A 21061-nucleotide genomic window follows, 5' to 3' on the forward strand; every position below is an offset into this window, starting at 1 on the left:
TTATCACAACTCTTTTTTTTAGGGTAGTTTCGATACAAAAAATTGAATCACAAGTTATACGTTTTACGTGTACGTTTATCCCTGACGCGTACGTTTATCCCTCAGGGCACACATAACAAAAATCCTTGATTTATAATTGAATCCTAATTTTCTGACTTGAAATTTGCACTCAATTTATATGCGGTTGACGAGAGAAAGACACAGAAACATAGATCTTTTTCTTCAAGATACACAAGAAAAAGATCAATGATTATGTGTCCTTACCACATTATCCGAGTACAGATCTAGGGAAAATTTTAAAGTCAGAAAATCATTAGCATTTATAATTAGTTAAAATTATCAACTCATGGACTAGAGATCTCAAAATTACTGAGACAGTAAAAAACATGATGTTGTAACATGTTTTTTAGTCTGAAATAATTAACTTTAAAAATAAAATAAAAAAGTGGTAAGATAACATTGGAAAAATCAATATTTCTCCAATTAATTTTAGAACTATTACCATATATATATAATCTATCGTTTAAAGAATAATTTCTCGCTAAGGTGCATTCCACATTCCACGTGTTGACCTAAATTGTTTTTATAAAACAGAAATTAATTAATTAATCTGTCTAACAAATTAAAAAATCATTTATTTAGCCGTCCCACAGAGTTATACTTTATGAGATTGAAGGAAAACTCTATAATATAAATAAAATATAAAACATGCTTTCGGAGAAGCTCTACTATTTAAAATGGACGGAAATAAAATAAACTATTTTTTATGTTTTTTTTTTGGTGATCTTTGATGATAGTCATCAAATCTAATTTTGACATTAGTTGTAAAAAGATAAAGAATGGTCTTTCATCAACAATATACACATATTCTTACAATACGCACATCGCATTATAACAATTTTTTTTTATGAAGAATAATGAGAGAAGGGAGTAGATATAGTTCGATGCTGAGAGCATCTCCAATGGACAAGTTAGTGGACATGTTAGCATCAGGAGCTAAAATTTAGCCGACAAAATTGCTCCAACGGACAAGTTAGTAGAATTGTTAAGGGTGTCAAAAGCTAATGTGTGTGTTAACTGTGACTAGCAGTTTGGCTAGTCACGTCAATTTGCTAATGTGTTAGTTTTGAAAATAATAGTGAACAATGACTATTTTATTAATTAATTATTTTTTTTGAAAAAATCAACAATTACAAAAAGGTGGCTTAATATGCATGCACTAATGCATATGTTGGAGTTCTTGAACATGTTAAGTACATTCACTTAGAGTGTGTTTGGTTGCATGGAAAGTCATTTTTCATGGAATTTGAAATTCATGACAAAATTAAAATAAAAAATGGGTAGGGTGAAAATATCAAATTCTATTGTTTGACTGCATTTAAAAAATATCATGGTAAAAAAAACAAAGGAGAGAGAGAGAGAGAGCAAGGTTAGGACGGAGGGAGGATGAGGAGAAAGAAGAAGAAGAATAAAGAGGATGAAAGGTGACCGTAAATGGCATCAACAACGACGACGATGATGGTGGCGATTGTAATGGCGGTGAGAGAGAGAGAGAGAGAGAGAGAGAAGGTAGCCGGCAATGGTGACGGCTATGGTAACGACAGTGACGGTGAGGTAGTGACGATAATGGTGACGTGAAGTTGAGTGTGACGGTAGTGGTGGTGGTGAGAAAAAAAGAAGAAAAAGATATTTTGAGGATGAAAAACTTAGATAAATTTCACTTTCCCACTCATATGGTTGGGAAAGTGAAATCCATGATTTGGTGGATTTTTTTTTTTTTTTGCTAATCGAGTGTCCGGGCCAGCTTGCGCGCACCACAACTAATCTCAGGGAGGACTACCACAACAATCCACCGCCATGGTCCCCCAGTTAAATCATGAGAAAAATCCAAGAGGGGAATCGAACCTGTGACATACGCCTAACCCACACTTCACATGCTCGTCCTTACCACTTAGGCAACCTATGGGTGGGTATTTGGTGGACTTTTTGATTTGGGTGAAAAATGAATTTCCATGAACATGTGCAATAAAGCACATAAAAATTGTCATTTTCCATGGGAATTAATTTTTTACCCTATTTACCATGTGCAATCAAACATGCCCTTATTAAAAATGGACTAACATCTTACAAAAGTACTTACGTGCAAACTTTAACTTGTGGATTTTAACATCTCCATTGGAGATGCTCTAAGACCTTACTTGGTACATTATAAATCATTTGCATGGTACCCATTGGAAAATCTCCAACAAATGTTTTTTTTTTTGTATTTAGTTGATCTTTGCAATAAAAATTTTTATTGTGATTTTGCAAATGATTTGCAAAACTTTTTGTGCCACAAATCATTTGTTAAAATTTCTTAAGAATTTAGTTGATCCATACAAATTTTTTGCAATGCAAATCATTTGCATTGTATAATCAAGCATTAGTAAAATTGATTTCAGAAAATTATTTGGATTTTACAAATGATTTGTAGCATACCAAACAGGGCCTAAAATTAGGATTTCAAAAATGTCCCCACTTTATCATTTAAACTTAATATAATCAGGGTCATATTGGTAAAAAAAATAATGAAAATTGCAATCTCACTGTCCTAAAGTCATGTTTGGTTAATTTTAAAAATTATAAAATATTTTTTTTACTGTGTAATCTTTAAAACATCAAAACTACCCTTTAACTAATATTTTAACTTACAAATAAGCCTTTTAGAGATATATGCGTTTGCACATGCCACGTTTAAGTACGTATAATAAAATTACTTGCCAAGAAGATATTCACATTGTTTACAAGTTATGAAAGAATTTTCCCTAAAAATTACAGAATATTTAAAAAAAAATTGATTATAAAAATTACATATTCCTTTCAATGAGGATTAACCTAAGATATAATCAAAGCAAAAAAAAATTTGATGCACAATTAATAAAAATACGTTACATAATTTTTAGGAAAAATTATTTAAAGGATCTTTGAGGAAGGGCATCTATCTAAATAGTCCCTAAGGGCCCGTGTGGATACAAGAACCAGAAGTACTTAAAATATAAGTACTCGTAGAAGTACTGTCTAAAGTAGGCGGATAACTGCTGTGTGTTTGGATGCAGGTTCTAAGAAATATTGTCAGAAGTACTTTTGATAGAGTGTTGTGTTTAGGAACTATTATGGATTATATTAAAATGATCAGAATACCCTTATAATTATCAGTTTCTATTTTTAACATTATAACTCAACAAATTATGTTCCAAAAGAAATAAAAATAATTACTTTTTTTATCCATAAAAACTTATATAAACACCCAACAATTATAAACAAATGAAAGATATTGTGAGCAAATATATACAACCACTAAAAATATGAAGAAGCTTTCACCATATCAATGGATAGTAAATTTGTATGTAATTATTCGCATCAATCTTTCAAGAAAAAACTTTCAATCATGGTTGGAATCCTCATGATTAAATCATTGAATGAACACTTGGGGGGAGTTAGAAATTCAAATCCAAATACTATATCAAAATGCTACCACTGCATCAATGGATAATAATATAATATTATTCAATTGCATTTTTGAAGGTATGCTTATAATTTTCAAAATTTATGAGGGGCATACTTGTCCTAAATGCTACACCAAAAGACTGCAACCACATCAATGGATAGTAATATAATATTATTTTAATTACCTTTTTGAGAATATACTTTCAATTTTCAAAATTTATGGGAGGAAAACTTGTCCAAATCTCATCATTTTGATTGTGTTTTGTGACTTCACGCAAAACCATCAGTACTTTATGAAAAAAAATACTAAAATGACTCTAAAGTAAAGTAGTTCTTTCTAGGAACTATTTATTCAAACCCCCTTAAAGTGCTTCTGACTCCTCACAAGAGTTAGAAGCACTTAAAAAAATCAATCCAAACAGATCCTAAGTTTTTAACGGTTGTTTAACATGACATTTAGTAAACTTTTTCTTTTTAAATGGTCCTTGGACTTCATCTCCCACATTTCTCACGATTGAATGCCCTAGCCATTTGAACTCATCTTTTTCATTCAAAAATTGGATTTTTGACATCTCAATTGAGTTTTAGAGACTATATTCTGTCGGAAAAGATTTAAGAAAAATAAAAAACAATTTTCAAAGGTTTTTCAAACATTGTGAAGATGTATGTAAAAAACTATGATTTTTTCATTTTTTTTTTTCTTAGTTTTTGGATGAAACTCAATCAAGAATGATTCTTTTGGGTTGAAATCATCTAAACAAGTCATTATCTCAAGTTTTTAATCGATTTTTCCATGTATTTTAGTTGGAAAAACTCAAAAATTGTGGGTGGCTTTTACCAGCGTTGAGTTCATCACTTTTTATTTAATAAGTGGTGAACTTGACAATAAATAGTGGGGGGTTTGACCGTACAAATTTTGAGTTCGACACTAAATTAAAAAGCATCGAGTTTGACAGTAGAATTTTTAAACTCGACAGTACGAGGGATCATTTAGAAAGAAAAAATTTACTAAATGTCCTATTAAGCAACCACGCAATACTTGAGCTATGTGTGCACCTCCACATTAGCAATGTGAGAATTGATGTCAATTTTAATGTTACTCCAGCACGTCTCTTTGGTAGAAGGTGTTGTCCACGCCATATAGTGAATTTAAAGTTTTTGAGGGATAGCGAGATTCAGAGATTGTTACCTTGATTTTTCAAGGAAATAGCAAAAGGATCTCATTCATTATCGCTCATGAACATAGGCCATTTATTTTATTTTATTTTTTCTTTTTGGTTGATGTTGAAGGGTTTCCCCACACTTTTCGGATGGGACTGATCCCTACTCCAACTCCACAGACGTTTTCTAATGTGCTATAAGGTAAATTAGGTGCCACAAAGCCTCAAATGTACAAATTCTGAAATTAAAATTAAAATTTTAATTGTTTGTTGCCATTCAAATTTCCAAATTCATCAAAATATCTTCTCCAATTTTTTTAAGTTTTGTATTAATTCCTCACTTTCTTTGCACAAATCGATACTAACCCAAATAAACTCTTTTGGATTATTAATGTAAATAACGGATTGACAATTGAAAATTTTAAATAAAAAAAAAATTGAAGATTAGGTGGAAGTTACAACGGTAAAAGTTATTTTAATTTTTAGGATTCGAGTGGATGGATTTGAATTTTGAAATGAGAAGAAGTGGAATGTCAGGATAAACATTTAGAAGAATCTATCTCCACACCCAGGAAATCCATCTTAATTTCATTATTGGGTTGTTTATAAGAAAAAGGTTTTTTGCGACAATAGTCGATAGAAGTTTTAAAATTTATTTAATAAAATAATTTGTAAAATTCAAATCCTAGCAATAAAAATTTAATATCATTTTTTTTTTCTTTTATAAACATTGTTTTAAATCTCTTTTGACGACTTATCTGATACGTCTTGGTATCGTCCACCAACTAGACGGATAGACAAGTCAAATGTATTGAACAAAATTTAAAATTCAGATTTATTTTTTTTCATTATTGAACGAGACATCTCAAACATATTGGAAAACTCGTCCGAGACAACTTGGTTTCATTCATGAACGAGACGAGATATTCAAACAAGTTTTAAAATCATATTCATAATTAAGTAAGATTTGTTAGTAAACTAATTACATATATTTTTTAAAAATTTAATACATCCAAATCAAACCGACCAGATTGAGTCAGCAGACCAATTTTAAAAATTCGGTCCATTTCTTAAAATATGGCTGTTTCAAAAAAGTATGACACGTGTCAATAAAAAAATGCAACACGCACCGCAGATACTTTGATTAATTGCCACGTAATGAGGGACATAATACTAGTCGGTGCGATACACTGTACACGAACATGAACCTCCTAACAAAACATTAGATAACACGTAAGCTTCATTCAAGACATGCATGTGTAAACGGTTCCTTATCAAATGTGCCACGTGTTATGTGCACATAACACGTAAGCTATCACTCACAAAACAACAGTTGCTTTTTAATTGATAAGCTGAGTTTTAAGGGCCTCACCAGGGGCCGAGGGAATAAGAGTAGGTTGTTAGTTATAGATTCGATTGGACGAAGCCTAACTGAAATCGATTTAATTCGTTCAAAAACAATTATCTGTACGTTGCTCTCATGATATTTGACCTAATGATATTTCCTCTCCATTAGTCTTTCTCGTGTAGATTTTTTTCGTTTTGTTTTTCATTAGATGTAAGCTTCTTGAGGTGTACGTAACTATTGTCCTCAAGATTATTATCTTGAAACGTATGATGGAGATAGAGTCAAGATATAAAATTTTGGATTGAAAATATGGTGTGGGAATATTTTTCGTCTACAACATTTATTTACTTTATCATGAAAAAAAATTATGGATTCGTAATAAAGATCTTGTTTTAAAACACTTACTCATATTTTTAATGATAAGTTGGGAGTGCTAAGCGAAATCCTTTGTGAGTTTGAGGCAAGTTCTAGGTTGGCAGTCAATTTCCGTAAGAATAAAGTTTATGTTGTTGATGGAGTGTTTAGATAAGACCTTTCAACGACTTCCTTGGGGTGTTCTTTGGGTGTGTTACCTATTTCTTATTTGAGTTTACCATTGGGGGCGCACTTTAAGATTAAATCTTTTTGAGACCCCGTCATCGAGAAGATTGAGAAAAGTTTGGATTCGTGGAAAATAAGATACTTGTAGAAAAGGGGGAAGGTGGCGCTCATTAAGATTTCACTTGCCTCTATGCCTTTATATTACTTATCCTTATTTTCTATTCTAAGAAGTTTGGAATTGAGGAGAAATAAGTTTTGCAGAAATTTTTTGTAGCATGACAAAAATGAGAAGAAAAAGTTTCATCTCATGAGTTGGGATAGGATTTGTGTGTCGAAGTCTCTTGGGGATTGAGGATTAAAAACTTGAGTTTGATGAACATCGTCCTCTTAGGTAAATGGCTTTGGCTTTTTGGTGAAAAGAGGGGTAGTTTATGGAAAAGGGTCATTGTGGCTAAGTTTGTTGTGAGAAAATGTGATTGGGAAAGTCGAGACTTGCGTGCTCCTCATGGGTGTGGTCTTTGGAAGGGGATTATTATGCATCTGTCGGTCTTCTGTAATGGAATTGACTTAAAATTGGGCAAGGAGGGGGGGAGGCTTCATATTAAGTTTTTGGAAGATAAGTATTGCGGGGATAACTCTTTAACCTTACAATTTTTAGAGTTGTTTGGATTCTCTTTGAGGAAGGGCTTACGAGTGGCTTCGTTCCTTACACGAGAAGGGGTTGGATGGCCTTGGACTTTGACTTTAGAATAAACTTCAATGACTGGGAGCTAGCGTGGGTTACTTCCTTGATTGAACGGCTGGAAGGTGTTGAGTTGAGGATTGGGATTCAAGACAAGAGAGTTTGGATAGGGGTGGGGGATGGGACATTAGTAAGATATTTTTATAATTCATTAGGGAACTATCTATTGTCGAAGTTCCTTATTCAATTTGGAGTCTAAGACTTCTATCAAGGGTGGCTTTCTTCATTTGATGTGCTTTGTTGGGAAGAATTTTAACTATGGACCCATGTATGAAACAAGGGGTGATGGGGTCAAGTATTTGCACCTTGTGTCTATAGAGTGATGAGTATACAAATCATGTCTTGCTTCATTGCCTTCTTGCTAGTTGGATTTGGAGTCACTACTTGGGTCTTTTTTAGGTGGAGTGGTGCTTTCTGAGATCGATCAAAGACGTTTTCGAAACTTGGACTTTTGGAGGGTACTCATTTAAGAATTCAAAGAGTCTTCTTTGAAGCGTAATTTCTTTCACAATTATTGGGGGCTTTCGAGGGAATGAAATAGATGGATTTTTGAAGTTGTTTTCAAGAGAGAGATAGCATTATTCTATCGCTATTGGGACTTACTATTTTTTTGGTGTAAGGTCTTTAAGGAGTTTAAAATAGTTTTTTTTAAGACTTCATTATTAGGTAGGAGCATATTTGTTGTCTTGATCCCCTTGATGTTTTTATTTTTATTTTCTTTTATATCGTTGTTTTTATATTTTTTTACAATATAGAGTATTTAAAAAAATTAAAAAAAAAAGAATTAGTTTTTAGTTTGATTTTTTTTCAAATGATGAGGATGTCTGGATCGTAAGCCCAACTAGTAAGAACGAGACAACTGGTCTCTTAGGAAACCATATCCCCCCCAAATCTCGTGGATACATGTAATACCCCCACACAAACCAAATAAGTGAGGATAAATTCAAGACCTTATCCCTAACTAGTGTTGTTTAAATATTTTCATTTTTCATAAATGTATTGTTAATTAATAAAGTTAAAGCAACATTAAAATATACATCGTGAGAGATATTTTTGACATGAATGTGTTAGAATCATAGATATTTATCATCGAGATACAAGTCGATGTACATTTCAATGCTTGTTACTCCGGCATGACTCTTCCAAATTTAGGAGTTTATTAATATAAATCATTTTTAGTTTTGGAAATAACCGTTTCTTCACCCTGTCATAATTATTTTTTTTTTAAGACAAGGTAAAGTTAAAATAAAAAAATCTTTCTCTGTCACGCGGTGCCAACGAGTGCGAATATGCATGTTAAAATTTTTTGTACTAAGAAATTGAATTAATGACATACGAACACGTGTATTAAAAAAAAAAAAAAAAAGCAGCGTGATTGATTGGTGGAGGAAAAAATTTAGGGAGAAAATTTTTGAACAGTGAGGAGTTCAGATTTTCAGAAATTTCAATACACGTGGCATTATTTCATTAGTTCATTAGCTTAGGACAGATATTCCTTAGCAGCAGATTCGTAATTGGTGCTAACTCATAATAGCTTCGGATTCAGCAGCGGATTTTACGTATTTATCAAATAAACTTTTTAAAGAAGAATTATACGTGGCAACTTCTGGTTCGTAAGGGAACTACACGTTTTATATTTCTCGAGACAATATATTTGAGCTTTTCCATCCATCACTTCGTGCAGGATTTCATGCGATTGCTTGCCAGCTAGAAGCGCAACGTGGCACAATTTAACGGCGGAAACAGCAGAATTTTGATTTTTTTGAAATTTGATTATTATATTTTAGGGATAGAGATGGTACAGTGATGTTGTGTGATTCGGAATTCAGCGTTATAATACATGTGAAAGTGGGCCAATCAAATTGTCCTGCACGCCTCACCATTTTAACCGTTTATTCCTCATCATGTAACATCGTTTTCAGGTAGGACAACGCTGTCATGTCTCGATATTAATTTGCCACGTGTCTTATTTTTTTAACTCAATAATTTTTTAATTAAAATAAAATAAATTGAGAGAGAGCGAGAGAGATGGTGGATTTAAGAGATGACACCGGATTCAATACGGAGCCTTCTAATTCATAATAAAGGTCAGGTGCCTATATGATTTATTTTTTGTTGGAGTTTGAAACACTTAGGCTATTAATCAAGTTGTGTATGAGTCCAATTTCTAATAAAATTTGTCACGTCGACATCTAACATTGTTATGAGAACAGGACACCGTTCTTGATCAGATCACGACTCTTAAGAGAAATCATAAATGAGACAGTAAGAGAAGAACAACACCTCCCCATCATTTGTTTTAATAAAGCATAAATTTTTGTAAGAATATTACATTATGTTAAGTTGTAAGATCATTTTAAGTAACATAAGTATAAGTTGGTGTGTAAGGGCAGAACTAGTAAAGAGCCTGAGTGCAATTGTCCTCGCATAATTTTTTTTGACATCCTCGCTTGTATGCTTTATTTTGAGATATTCTTGTATTTCCAGCTAATTGTCCTCATATAAATATTTTTATTTTGACTCCCTCACCTCTTTCAAACTTTTGTCTCCCCCTTAAATTTTTTGAAGATTATATTTGTTCTTGACTTGGACCTTCTCTCATAGACTAATTTGAAGTAACCTAAATGGTATTTTTTTCAACTTTTTATCAAAATCCTCTTAATTCTTTTCTAAAATCATTCTTTTTTAAACTCTTCAATTGTTCCATTGATTATAGTTTACTCCTATTGCAAGAAAATTCTGGCTCCGCCCTGTTAGTATGGGTTGTTAATGTAAGATGGAGGGGTAATCCGATTATGATATTGTATATAATATGATAATAAATATAATTCGTTACCTGCATCTCCATATAATCATTTGCTTACCGATTAAAAAATATAAATGTCTCAAATTGGTGAAAAAGAGAAGATGCCACCATCACCTTCTTCTATTTATTTTTTTATTTTTTTTGTACATATTGTGGGTATCCCCACTCATCAAGTGAGCAAATGAGACTAATATGCATAGCCCCCTGGGAAAGTCCTATGTGCAACAGGTTGAGTCGAGAGTTAAGCGGACCCTGGAGGTTGGCCTCAAGGAATTCATAGTTTCATGAGGGAAGATATCATCATCACCATCATTATCAAGGATTTAATCCAAAAAAATACGTATTGATTGAATGAATCCTATTTATTTATTTTATTTGCATTTAGTAAGGCCTAACACTAATTGTTTTGTTGATTGTAGTGTGGGAGGAAGAAAAGCTTAACTCTATTTTGTTCGCAAAGAAAACTTTTGAAGACACTTTTCACAAATTGTCATTAAGGGATTTATCAATCTTGCATATGTGTAATTCTTTATGTTATAATTTTCGCATCACACATGTCCTAATACGATGAAGTTACTTTTCTGTTGAAGATGCTTTTATTAAGAACATTATTGGATGACCATTTGTACTTTTATGACTTAATGAATGATGATAACCCAAAAATTCAAGTATCTTCATCAGATTCCACAAAAGTCCACGACGCTAAATGATATGCATCCATATATCACGACACCTCATATCTTCTCTCTTAATATCAACCCAATTTCCATAGTTTCTAATCTCCTTTTTCACGTTCTACCAAAACATTCATTGTCAAATTACCATGATTTTTTTCAACGAGAGATACAATTGTCACATAATTTTTTCTTTACAATAGACATTTTCATATGAAAAAAAAAAAATTTCCTATAAAGTGATTAATTAATTGCATCCCTAAAAACCATGGATCTTGATTAATATATTTAATTCCTTGAATTTAGAATAAAATTGTCCCAAATTTTAATTACACTTCTTGATTATTGGGATTTAGTATTTTCTTATTTGGGGTTGATTTGTCATATTTGTTTGAGATGACCTCTTCTACAAGACCATTTAACTATAAAGAGGGGAGGGGGGACTACTATTTATGATACAAAGAGCATTCTATAAGAAAAAAATTGCTTGTTCAATAATCTTTTCTTTTAAAGAATTTATTAATTTGGTGACGGTGCTTGACTAGATTTGATCCCAAGTCTCTAGTACCATCATCGAAAGATTTTACCAACTAAACTACTTAGCACCTGCAAAATTATGAAGTATTATTTAAAATATTTTGAAAGATTATTGGTTCTCCAAAATCCGAGAAAATACTATCAAATTGTGATGAATCACATCGACAAGTCTCTATACTATTTTGTTTTTCAATACATACATATCGAATATATTGTATAAGTTAGTAAATCTCACTCAAAAAAATAAAATTGTTTGTAAAATCATATGGAAAGCATCTAATTTTTTCCCTCATAAAACTCATTATTTTTCTGGGATGTTTCCTTTTAAATATGAGAATAACGGTGATAAATAAAAAGATAATAGATAAAATGAAAGAAAAGAAAAATAGAATTTTTTTTAAGATTATTGTCCCGTTGCTAAGAATAATACCTATGTGACATGTTTTAATTGGAGTTTAAAACATATCAGACTCTTAATCAAATAATTTTTTAACAATGCATGCAACATGATATATTTAATATCAAACAAAAATGTACCTCATAGACGATACGGTATGTTGGTATAGTAACGGGACACCCCTGTGGATTGCGACTTTTATTTTAAAATACTTAGATCAATAATTAAAAATGGATAGTTAGGTTCATAATCGATGTGTCGATCCATGTGCCAATTTCACGGGTCATCAGACTTAAATAATATATTCAACGTGGCACTTTAGGATTCGCGGTCTGAACCCGGTTCATTTGCCATCAAACGGTCTGAACCTAACTGGAGTTAGTACTTAGTAGTACTTCCACGTGTGGAACATCCGCAAACACTGCGCCTGAGAAAATCTCTACGGATTTGATCCAGTAATTTAACAATATTTAAATGAATAGTAGTTTAAGACAGATGTCGACAACACACAACACCAAGGACTATAATAGGCCTTAATAAATAACTTGGTCTATCTTTATTGTGCATCCTTTCAAAATCCGCCAGTTTTACTTGACGATGACAATCCAACGGACTACAACACACACCTAGTTTGTGGACCCCCACCTCCTTAACTAAATGATCTACAGTGGGGGGACAGTTATTTAATTTAGGTAATAAAGCCAAACCTTGAAACGTGTCCTTCGTTCCTTGCCACGTCGATAAGGGACACGTGTTGAACTATAACACACTCCACTATCAGATATTCTGCAGACGTCAACGATGTGGACATGAGGGGGGACCACACGTTACATATCTGCCACCGTAACGTAGAAGCTTTTAATTGGAGAACTTTACACCAGGCAGAATAAAAAGGATAGTTGAATGAGAATAGCAATCTCGTATTCCACGATTACAACACGTGTCACAATCTCTAGATTTTTATTTAATTTTTAATTAAAAAAAATTCGAAACTTGAGAGACCTCTAAAAAGTGTGTTCTAGGAGAGGTCGCCCCAGGACCACATGCGTGTCAGTAAAGAAAAGTCCTTGTCTCTTCGTGGTGAATTTTTATTGGGCCACGTATTTTGGTTCCCCAAAGGACCATCCACGTGTTTACTTTATACATGAAGAGAGGGAAAGGCTGTTTAGATGAACGGCTAGGATGTATTTATGTAGGCAGAGAAGTACTACGTCACATCAAATGTACCTGTTGAGACCTGCCCGTGACGGTGACGGGCAGCTACCCGATGCATCTTGCCTATGAGAAAAAGGCTCTTTTGTGGCAGACTCTCTATTCTGTAAAAGGAGGACTCCGGGGAGGGCGAGAGGTCGCTTATTTCTTCGTAGCGGTGAGAAAATCTTTTATATTGTATTTTTAAAAATTTATAAAAATATATTTTGAAAGAGAGATTCGAATTTGTGATTGATGAACTAAAGGTGTATTTGTCTTCTTCGTTCGTTAGGTGTCTTTAATGGCGGAGATTTGTTGCGGAGTTGTTAATGAGAGTAAGACTTCGGCTACATGCGAGCCAAGCTCGCGAGCCGCGAGACGGAAAAGGATGGAGATCAGACGATTCAAGGTCGTCTCCGATGTGTCCTTGTCACCAGAGAACAGTAAGCGTCAGAAACTTGACGTTTGTCCGGCGACGTCGCCTCCGGAGTGTATTAACGCTGTTGAAAACTGTGCGGTTGATGAAGTTCAGGAACGAATCGAAGCTGAGAATGGTGGATCTGAGATGGTTGAGAACTCGAAATCGTGTTCGAATCAGGTTTCGATCGAGAAGACCTCTGATGTTAGTCCTCAAGTTGAAGCTGTGGTGATAGATCGTTGTCCGAAGTTCGGGATGACTTCTGTATGTGGAAGGCGAAGGGATATGGAGGACGCAATAGCGATCCATCCATCTTTTAGCAGTAGAGATCGACAGATTCCGTCGATTTTGCATTTCTTTGGTGTTTACGACGGCCATGGATGCTCTCATGTAAGAATCTGATTCTGTATTTTGTGACAATCGGAACAGCTTCGCAAATACGATTACTTGAGTTTTAGATTTATTTTTTGTACTTTATTTTGTTTGATTATTAGGTGGCGATGATTTGTAAAGATCGTTTGCATCAGCTCGTAAAGGAAGAGTTAGAAAACGAGGAATCTGGTTCAGAATGGAAGGACGCGATAGACCGAAGCTTTGCTCGCATGGACAAAGAGGTGATTGGATGCAGCGAAGGAGCACTGAGCGCGAATTGCCGGTGCGAGCTCCAGACGCCACAGTGCGATGCCGTTGGATCTACGGCTGTGGTTGCAATCGTCTCGCCTGATAAGATCGTGATAGCTAACTGTGGTGATTCACGCGCCGTCATGAGTCGAGCCGGAAAAGCTGTCCCTCTCTCCATCGATCATAAGGTTAGCTTTATCTGGTTTTGAATTTTCTGTTTCCTCGAGATCCGTACATGTTCTCCATGGATTCAATTTTTTGGAATCCCCAAGATTATCCTTCCATCTGAGTTTTAGACTGTCGATAAGTGTACGGATGAGATATGAGCGAACTTTGAGTGGTATGGCTCCATTGTGAACATGTACTGATCTCTAAAAATTAAGTCTAATCTCCAGAAAATCTTTGGTTTCCTCAAATCTCAGCCGTCAGTTTTGAGGTCCTTGTTTATTTGAGTCTTTTTTTCCCCTTAAATTTGTAATATTTTATTTATTTAAATTCTAAATAGCAGAAACCAAACACTTTAGATGATGTGATCTGATTAAAAATTTAAAATACGACAGATCTGAAACTCTGAGCCGAAACCTGGTGCATGAAATTATATACCAAATAATAGAAATTTAAGAACACGTGAGATCTGATCCAACGCTTCTGTTCATCCATCTCACTATTAACATATAAAATACTCGCCTAAATCCTTGAGACTCTTCTCCTCCATCTTTTTGTTATCATATGTTGCTATTATGCGCTGTAAAGTGTAAACGATTAACCTTAACTATAGAATCACATGTTAATGTGCTTTTTTGATTCTCGTTGTAATTGAGATCTCGTCTTTCTTGTTTGTGGCGCGTGATCTAATTCGTCTCGTATTTTCTTTGTGTTTCTATTTGGGTAACAAACAGCCTGATAGACCAGATGAACTTGTTCGAATCCAAGCTGCTGGTGGCCGTGTCATCTATTGGGACGGTCCACGTGTGCTAGGAGTTCTCGCCATGTCCAGAGCTATAGGTACTTCATTTTTACAAGATCTTAATTTAATATTAAATTTAATGTTTTTTTTTTTCCAATAAAAAAATGGATTAATTTGATTTTTTTGTTTTTCGTCTTCTAGGAGACAATTACTTGAAACCATACGTGAGTTCAGAACCAGAAATCACAATTATGGATCGAACGGTTAAGGATGAATTCCTGATACTGGCCAGCGATGGATTGTGGGATGTGGTGACTAACGATACTGCTTGTGGTATCGTGCGTATGTGTTTAAGAGGTCAAGGTCAGATTTTACCGGCGATGTTACGTGAAAATGGCGTCGGCACGAGTAATCCCGGAGAAAGTTCCGACAAAGCGTGCTCCGACGCGGCGTTGTTACTCACGAAATTGGCTATGGCCAGGAACAGTACGGATAATGTCAGTGTGGTCGTGGTTGATCTGAGAAGGGACACGTAGCCACTAATCATGTCTGTATTTTTTTAATTTTTTTATATTTTATTTGCAGTTAAAGAAGATATGTTTCTAGGGTAAATTTTCGGACTGAACCTCCTTGCGGGGAGAGTGTAACGGAAATGGCCCGAGTTTCTTGCTGAGTAAGGGTTTTTTTTTTTTTACTTTTTTAATGCAAAATATCTTTCAACAGAAATTACAAGCGTTGTGGGTTTAAGCATGTTTCAGTCATTATTACTGTTTTTGTTTTTCTTTTCCTATGTACAAGAAAATTACTGAAAGTTAGGAATCTTGGAAGAACATTTGTGCGAGAAGAAAAGTGTCCTGCTAATAATTATTAGGGAAAATTACTTAAAGGACCCTGGTGGAGGGAATTTTTTTTTTCTTTCTAAATAGTCCCTAAAGTTTGGGTGGCTTCTGAATAGTTCATTTAGTTGATTTTTTTTAATGGCCCCTCATCACTGGTGAGCTCATCATCACTTTTTATTTATTTTTGAGGTCAGTAATTTTAATATCTATTGCAATTATTGATCTAAACTCAACAATTAAACAATTTTTGAACATGACTTTGGCAAAATTCACTCATTTTGATTTTACAAATTTTTTCGACTATGATACATGAAAAAATTGGCTTAAAATTTGAGATACTGACTTGGTCTTTTAGATGATTTAAATCAAATGAATCATCTTTATCGATACAGAGATTTTATTTTTTTTATCTGAAAATTTTGATTTGATTTTTTTAAAATAATTTCTTCCTCGTTTTTTAAATTATTTTTGACAAAACTCAATTGGGATGTTAATTTTTTTTTTTTTTTTGGATAAAAACAGTGAGGTCGAGCAGTTAAAAGCATTTCTCGATCATGAGAAATGTAGTGAATTGACTTAGGGACTGATTATAAAAGAATGTTTTAGTAAATGGACTATTAAGAGAAGTATTAAGTTTTAGTGATTATTTAGAAAAAAAAAAATTTCTCCATCAAGGTCCTTTAAATAATTTTTCGTAAAAAATAAAATAATAAAGATGGTTGGAAGCAGTGGGATCATTTTTGAGGTGGAAGTGCCTAAGTGGTGGTCGCATTGGGAATCAGGATGTGGGTCCACATGTTTGATTTGGTTAAATTAAAGTGAGCTATTTTGGTCTGCTTGTTTGCCTGCTCAGATTTGGAATGAGTTAGGTCTGTGTTGTGGCCCATACTCCAACCTCCACATTAACGGAGCTAACATTAGCGGTACAGTAAAAAAAAAAAATTTTAATTTTTTTTTTAATATTCAAATTGAGAGAATAAGGAAATTAGCAATTTAGCAACAGTAAAATTACCATACTAGTCTCTTGGAATCTGTATCCGTTCAAAGTTAAAAACTGTCATATAAGTCTTAGTCAATACTGTATAGTTGGACGAGTCAAGTTGTAACACAAGTTAAAGTCTAGGAACAACAAGTTAATTGGTCAGATATGTCTCATGTGTAGGGGTGTCAATGGGCACCCATTTAACCCAAGGAGGTTCCCCCCCTAATCTGGTTCCTTTTTTATAGGAATCAGATCAATAGGAGCCGGAACCATTAGGTTCTATCTGATGGGTATCTGGAACTGATTTATTTTGTCATTTCTTTTTATATTATAAATAATTTAAAATATTCTTTCTTCGTCTTTTTTTTTTTTTTTAATTAATAAATAATTATATAAAGTTTTTCAATTTTTTGTATAAACTATGCATTGGAACTTAAAATGATCTCTCTTCTAAAAATTTATCTTCCTTAAAAATCCAATACTTTTAAGGAAAATAAATTTTTAGTTTTTGAAAAAAATCATTAATTTATGTAGAGGGTGAAATTAATATGGTATCTGAATCCTGTACGTGTCCAAGAAGTTAGACTAGTAAGATATCAGAACTAAATGATTTTCTCTTAAGTGGTACCTAGGACACTCAGCTCGTCTGAAAGGTAGAGCTCTCAAATGTCAGTTCTGCCTAGTATATGAACCGAGCATGGTAGACTTATGGGTTGTCTTCGAGTCAATCCAGATCCTTTAATTTCAGAGAAGATCCCAAGAATCAAGAAAATAAATAACGGAGTCCAAGCGAATCTTTTCTTTCTTCGTAACTTCTCATAAAAGCAAGGAATCCCTGCTGGAGATTCCTTATTCAAAGAGACTTGTAAGGGAGTACTATAAATAGAGGAGGAGACAGAGAGGGAAGGGGTTCGAAAAAGGAGATGGTCCATTACTAGTAAACTTGGAGCTAATTTTATCATCGTAGAATTTTTGACAGGTACCACACCGATATCATCACTAATCGGAGGAAGTAAGAAACGTGAGACAAATAGGAGGAACTAAGTTGTAAGAGGTAACACGAAATCACCTTTACAGTTGATATATTTAGTATAACGAAGTTAATAATATTGTAGATAATATATTAATTTGTTTGAATTAAGAGTTTTATAATGATTTGAACTGCTTTTTTTTTTTTCATTCAATTCTTGGAATCGGAATTGACGGGTACCGTGTTCTTTGGTTGTTTCGATTTTATTTATTTTGAAATAAAAATTGACAAGAATCAAAATTGAAAAAAATATAATATTTATGATTCTAAGTGCCTTGGGAGCTGAATCAGAATCGACCCATTGACACCCCTAATGTGCTGATTGTAGATGAATCAATCCAAGAACAAGACGAAGACAAATTAAGATGGAATCACACATAAAACACAGATTTACGTGGTTCCCACGTCGATTCCAATACGAAAAGAAAACTCTTTTAAAGATTATCTTCATTGAATAAAGAGAAATTTATCCTCCCAAAAAATATAATTAAGATTTTATATGATACACGTGAAATTATAGTGTTGAACAATTCTTTTTGTTAATCAGTGTAGATGCAATTATTTGCACTAACTTGAGATTTCAATCAAAATTCAAATCCCACACCAATAAATAATGGAACACAAAAAAGTAGTGGTATTGTACAATGGTTCAAGTCTTATGATTGCGTTTCACTATTTTATTTGTTTTGACCATTATTTGTATCTTTTAAATACTTACTTAATGGTTGTAATCCATGGTCAACATGTTTTTGAATGTCTTTATGAGAATAAAGGAGAGTACTTTATGTGACTCATTTAAAAAAACCTATTACGTGTACCCAAACCATTTAAGAAAAAAAAGCCATTGTAAGGTTATCAACACGAATACACAAAAGGCATGCCATGTTCATGGTCATTATTTGTATATTATATAATATGACACCCCGCCATATTGTTTATTTTTCTTGTTTTATTATATATTTTAGAGTCCGACTAGTCTTACTAAGCCTCATCTACAGTCAAAAGGCTTCGAGATTTGAAAAAAATAAGTCCTCGATTCATAACAAATCTTGGTGTCTTATTTTTCACATCTCGAGGTCTTTTTGATGGTGGATAAGACTTAATTTACCCATACGATAGAAATCCCGTGCCGAACAATATGACATGCGATGGGGGAAATCAATCCCATCTCGATCAATGTAAATCCCCGTGTGATACATGTAAGACTGGATAAATTGCTTATATTTACCCATTCCTCAACCTTTTAAGAAGAAAAAATTGATTAGACACACTTTCTTCAAAAGGTTCCTTAGTCAAAAGTTTTGACTAAGCTAATTTCTTTGGTTCTATAATTCCATTTGAAGTACAAAGCCTCGTCCAATCGCATTAGAGTAAAATTTCATTCATTGATCTTTTGACACAAACTGAGACACTAAATGTGCATTAGGATTGCATTACCATCCGAGTTTCCCATGCCTAAATAACGAGTCGAGATCGTATACACCCAAGTTGGAGGATTAAATTCTCCTCCCACATCTCTTCAGACGTTAATTTCTTGGATTGCAGCTTGTTGAGGTGTGAGGAGAATTTCAATTCTCCACCATGCGGGCATACTATTCAGACTCTAAATAAAAGATGAGGGTTTGCACCATGTTGATAGCCAACCATAAAATGTCATTAATATATTTGAAGTTTAGGATGAGTAGATGATAACAATGATATAATGCTAAATTGAAATTTTTTATCGATGACTCCATGGGTACAAGTTGAGCCTTGATAAACTCCTCAGGAAGGCTATGTCAAGTGTTAGAAATCCTACGGAGCAGTAAATTCCTTAGTGCCACTCTCCAATGTCTGGTTGACCTTTGATTCAACCAGTTTGCACATAGGATTTTTCGAAGGGACGGTGTGTGTGGCCGCGGGATTAGTGTCACTCAAAGATTGCGGATACCCACGACAAGTGGGAGAAAAAAATTCTAGTGTGTAAACACATGTGGCCATATGATCTTGCACCATACTTGAGATGGAATAAAATGAGACTTAAGAGAACCTAAAAATACTTGCGGGATAAAGCCACATAAGTGCGTGTCTCTCACTCTCTCTCTCTCTCTCTCTCTCCATTTGAAATGTTAACGTGTGGGCTTGCAATTTGCATTCTTACGTGTACGCTTAATGTGACTGTAAGTTGTAATATCACACACTCTCTCTCTCTCTTAAGGAATAGGAATCTGGTGATGGGATGTTGGGTCTATCGGTACAGATGGAATGTGTTGGGATTCACTGTTCATCACCTTCGGTTAGAGAAAGATGTTTGATGACACTAACAAAGGCCCACACACCTTGTGTTTTGTCAAATAACCCCTCCTGACATTGGAAGGTGCACTTGTAGTGTCTATTGCTTGACGTGATTGACCATTGCTTTATAAACGCTTTCATTTGTGGGGTTCATGGATGGCCGCCTTTGGAAAAATTAACCAGTGCCCGCTACGAATTCTGCATTCCATTGAACCCGGCCAAAATCTCTAGCTACCTTATCGGGGGACCCACATCCTTCAGTGGGACCCAAAATATGTCCAATTGATGATTTTCTTTAGAGTGTGACAAGTTTTGGTAAGTATTTCGCCCTCACTAAAGTTCCTTGGACTCAACTTGTGGCATCCAAGAACATGATCTGATGCTTCAGGGTTGTAGAGGATGAAATTCTATATGAAGTTCGATTTTTTTTTTCCAAAAAGATAATATTTTTCATTATTAAATTTCAATTTTAAGTTTAGGAGTTATTTGAAAGTTCAATAGCCATCCATTCTCTAAACCTTGGATCCAAGTGCAAAAAAATACTTTTTGGGCTGTGATGTTGGATTGCTGATGTGGCAAAATGACTCTTAGTTAGGCTTAAAATCTTTACTAAGGGAAATGTTTCTCTTTTCTATATATACATTGGATTTGAATATTTTGGGGTTGAAATACAATGGCTGAAAATCACCAATCAGGCTGATTTACTGACTAGGACCCACCCACCATGGGGTGATCCAAAACATTAATATAGTCAATAGGTCCAAAAGAGGGTACTTGCAGCAAATAGGAATGTTTTAATAAGCTTAATATATCAGGCTTTTGAGAAACAAAAGGGAAGAACATGTTCAAAATCAACATACAATTCCCGAAAGTGAGATCAGATAGCAATAAGCCAATCAGACCACCTTTGATTTGATCCACCTCCAATATGTGGGCGCCAAAACAAACCAAAATTCCATGCAACACAACTCTTCGGGTCCACTGGCCTTATGGATGTATAGCCCATCCCTGGGTGATCTCTAGGCGTCGTATCGTTAACCAGAATCACTCATGAAAATACTTCAATCCAAGGTGGGACAAAAGTGAACCCAAAAGATGTGACACATGAC

At 34.1% G+C, this 21061-nt stretch overlaps 1 protein-coding gene across 1 annotated transcript; it reads left to right on the forward strand.

Annotated features, from left to right (window-relative positions):
* Positions 1 to 12904: 12904 nt before the first annotated feature.
* On the forward strand, positions 12905 to 15553 carry LOC147386022 (putative protein phosphatase 2C 24). The gene is made up of 5 exons (XM_086423061.1): positions 12905 to 13059; positions 13174 to 13689; positions 13794 to 14108; positions 14820 to 14925; positions 15029 to 15553. Exons 1-5 carry the CDS (start codon positions 12958 to 12960, stop codon positions 15361 to 15363), a joined length of 1374 nt encoding a protein of 457 aa, XP_086279187.1. The 5' UTR covers positions 12905 to 12957; the 3' UTR covers positions 15364 to 15553.
* The last annotated feature ends 5508 nt before the right edge of the window (positions 15554 to 21061 follow it).

Source organism: Akebia trifoliata, chromosome 14 (genome assembly GCF_017979445.1).
Source record: "Akebia trifoliata isolate Shusen 1 chromosome 14, ASM1797944v1, whole genome shotgun sequence".
NCBI classification, from domain to species: Eukaryota; Viridiplantae; Streptophyta; class Magnoliopsida; order Ranunculales; family Lardizabalaceae; genus Akebia; species Akebia trifoliata.

Excerpts from the sequence above, each read along its gene's own strand:
- LOC147386022 (XM_086423061.1), top strand. The coding sequence starts at position 12,958 with ATGCATCTTGCCTATGAGAAAAAGGCTCTTTTGTGGCAGACTCTCTAT. Across the intron at positions 13,690-13,793 it reads ACGGCCATGGATGCTCTCAT|GTGGCGATGATTTGTAAAGA; the intron begins GTAAGAATCTGA and ends TTTGATTATTAG. Across the intron at positions 14,926-15,028 it reads CGCCATGTCCAGAGCTATAG|GAGACAATTACTTGAAACCA; the intron begins GTACTTCATTTT and ends TTCGTCTTCTAG.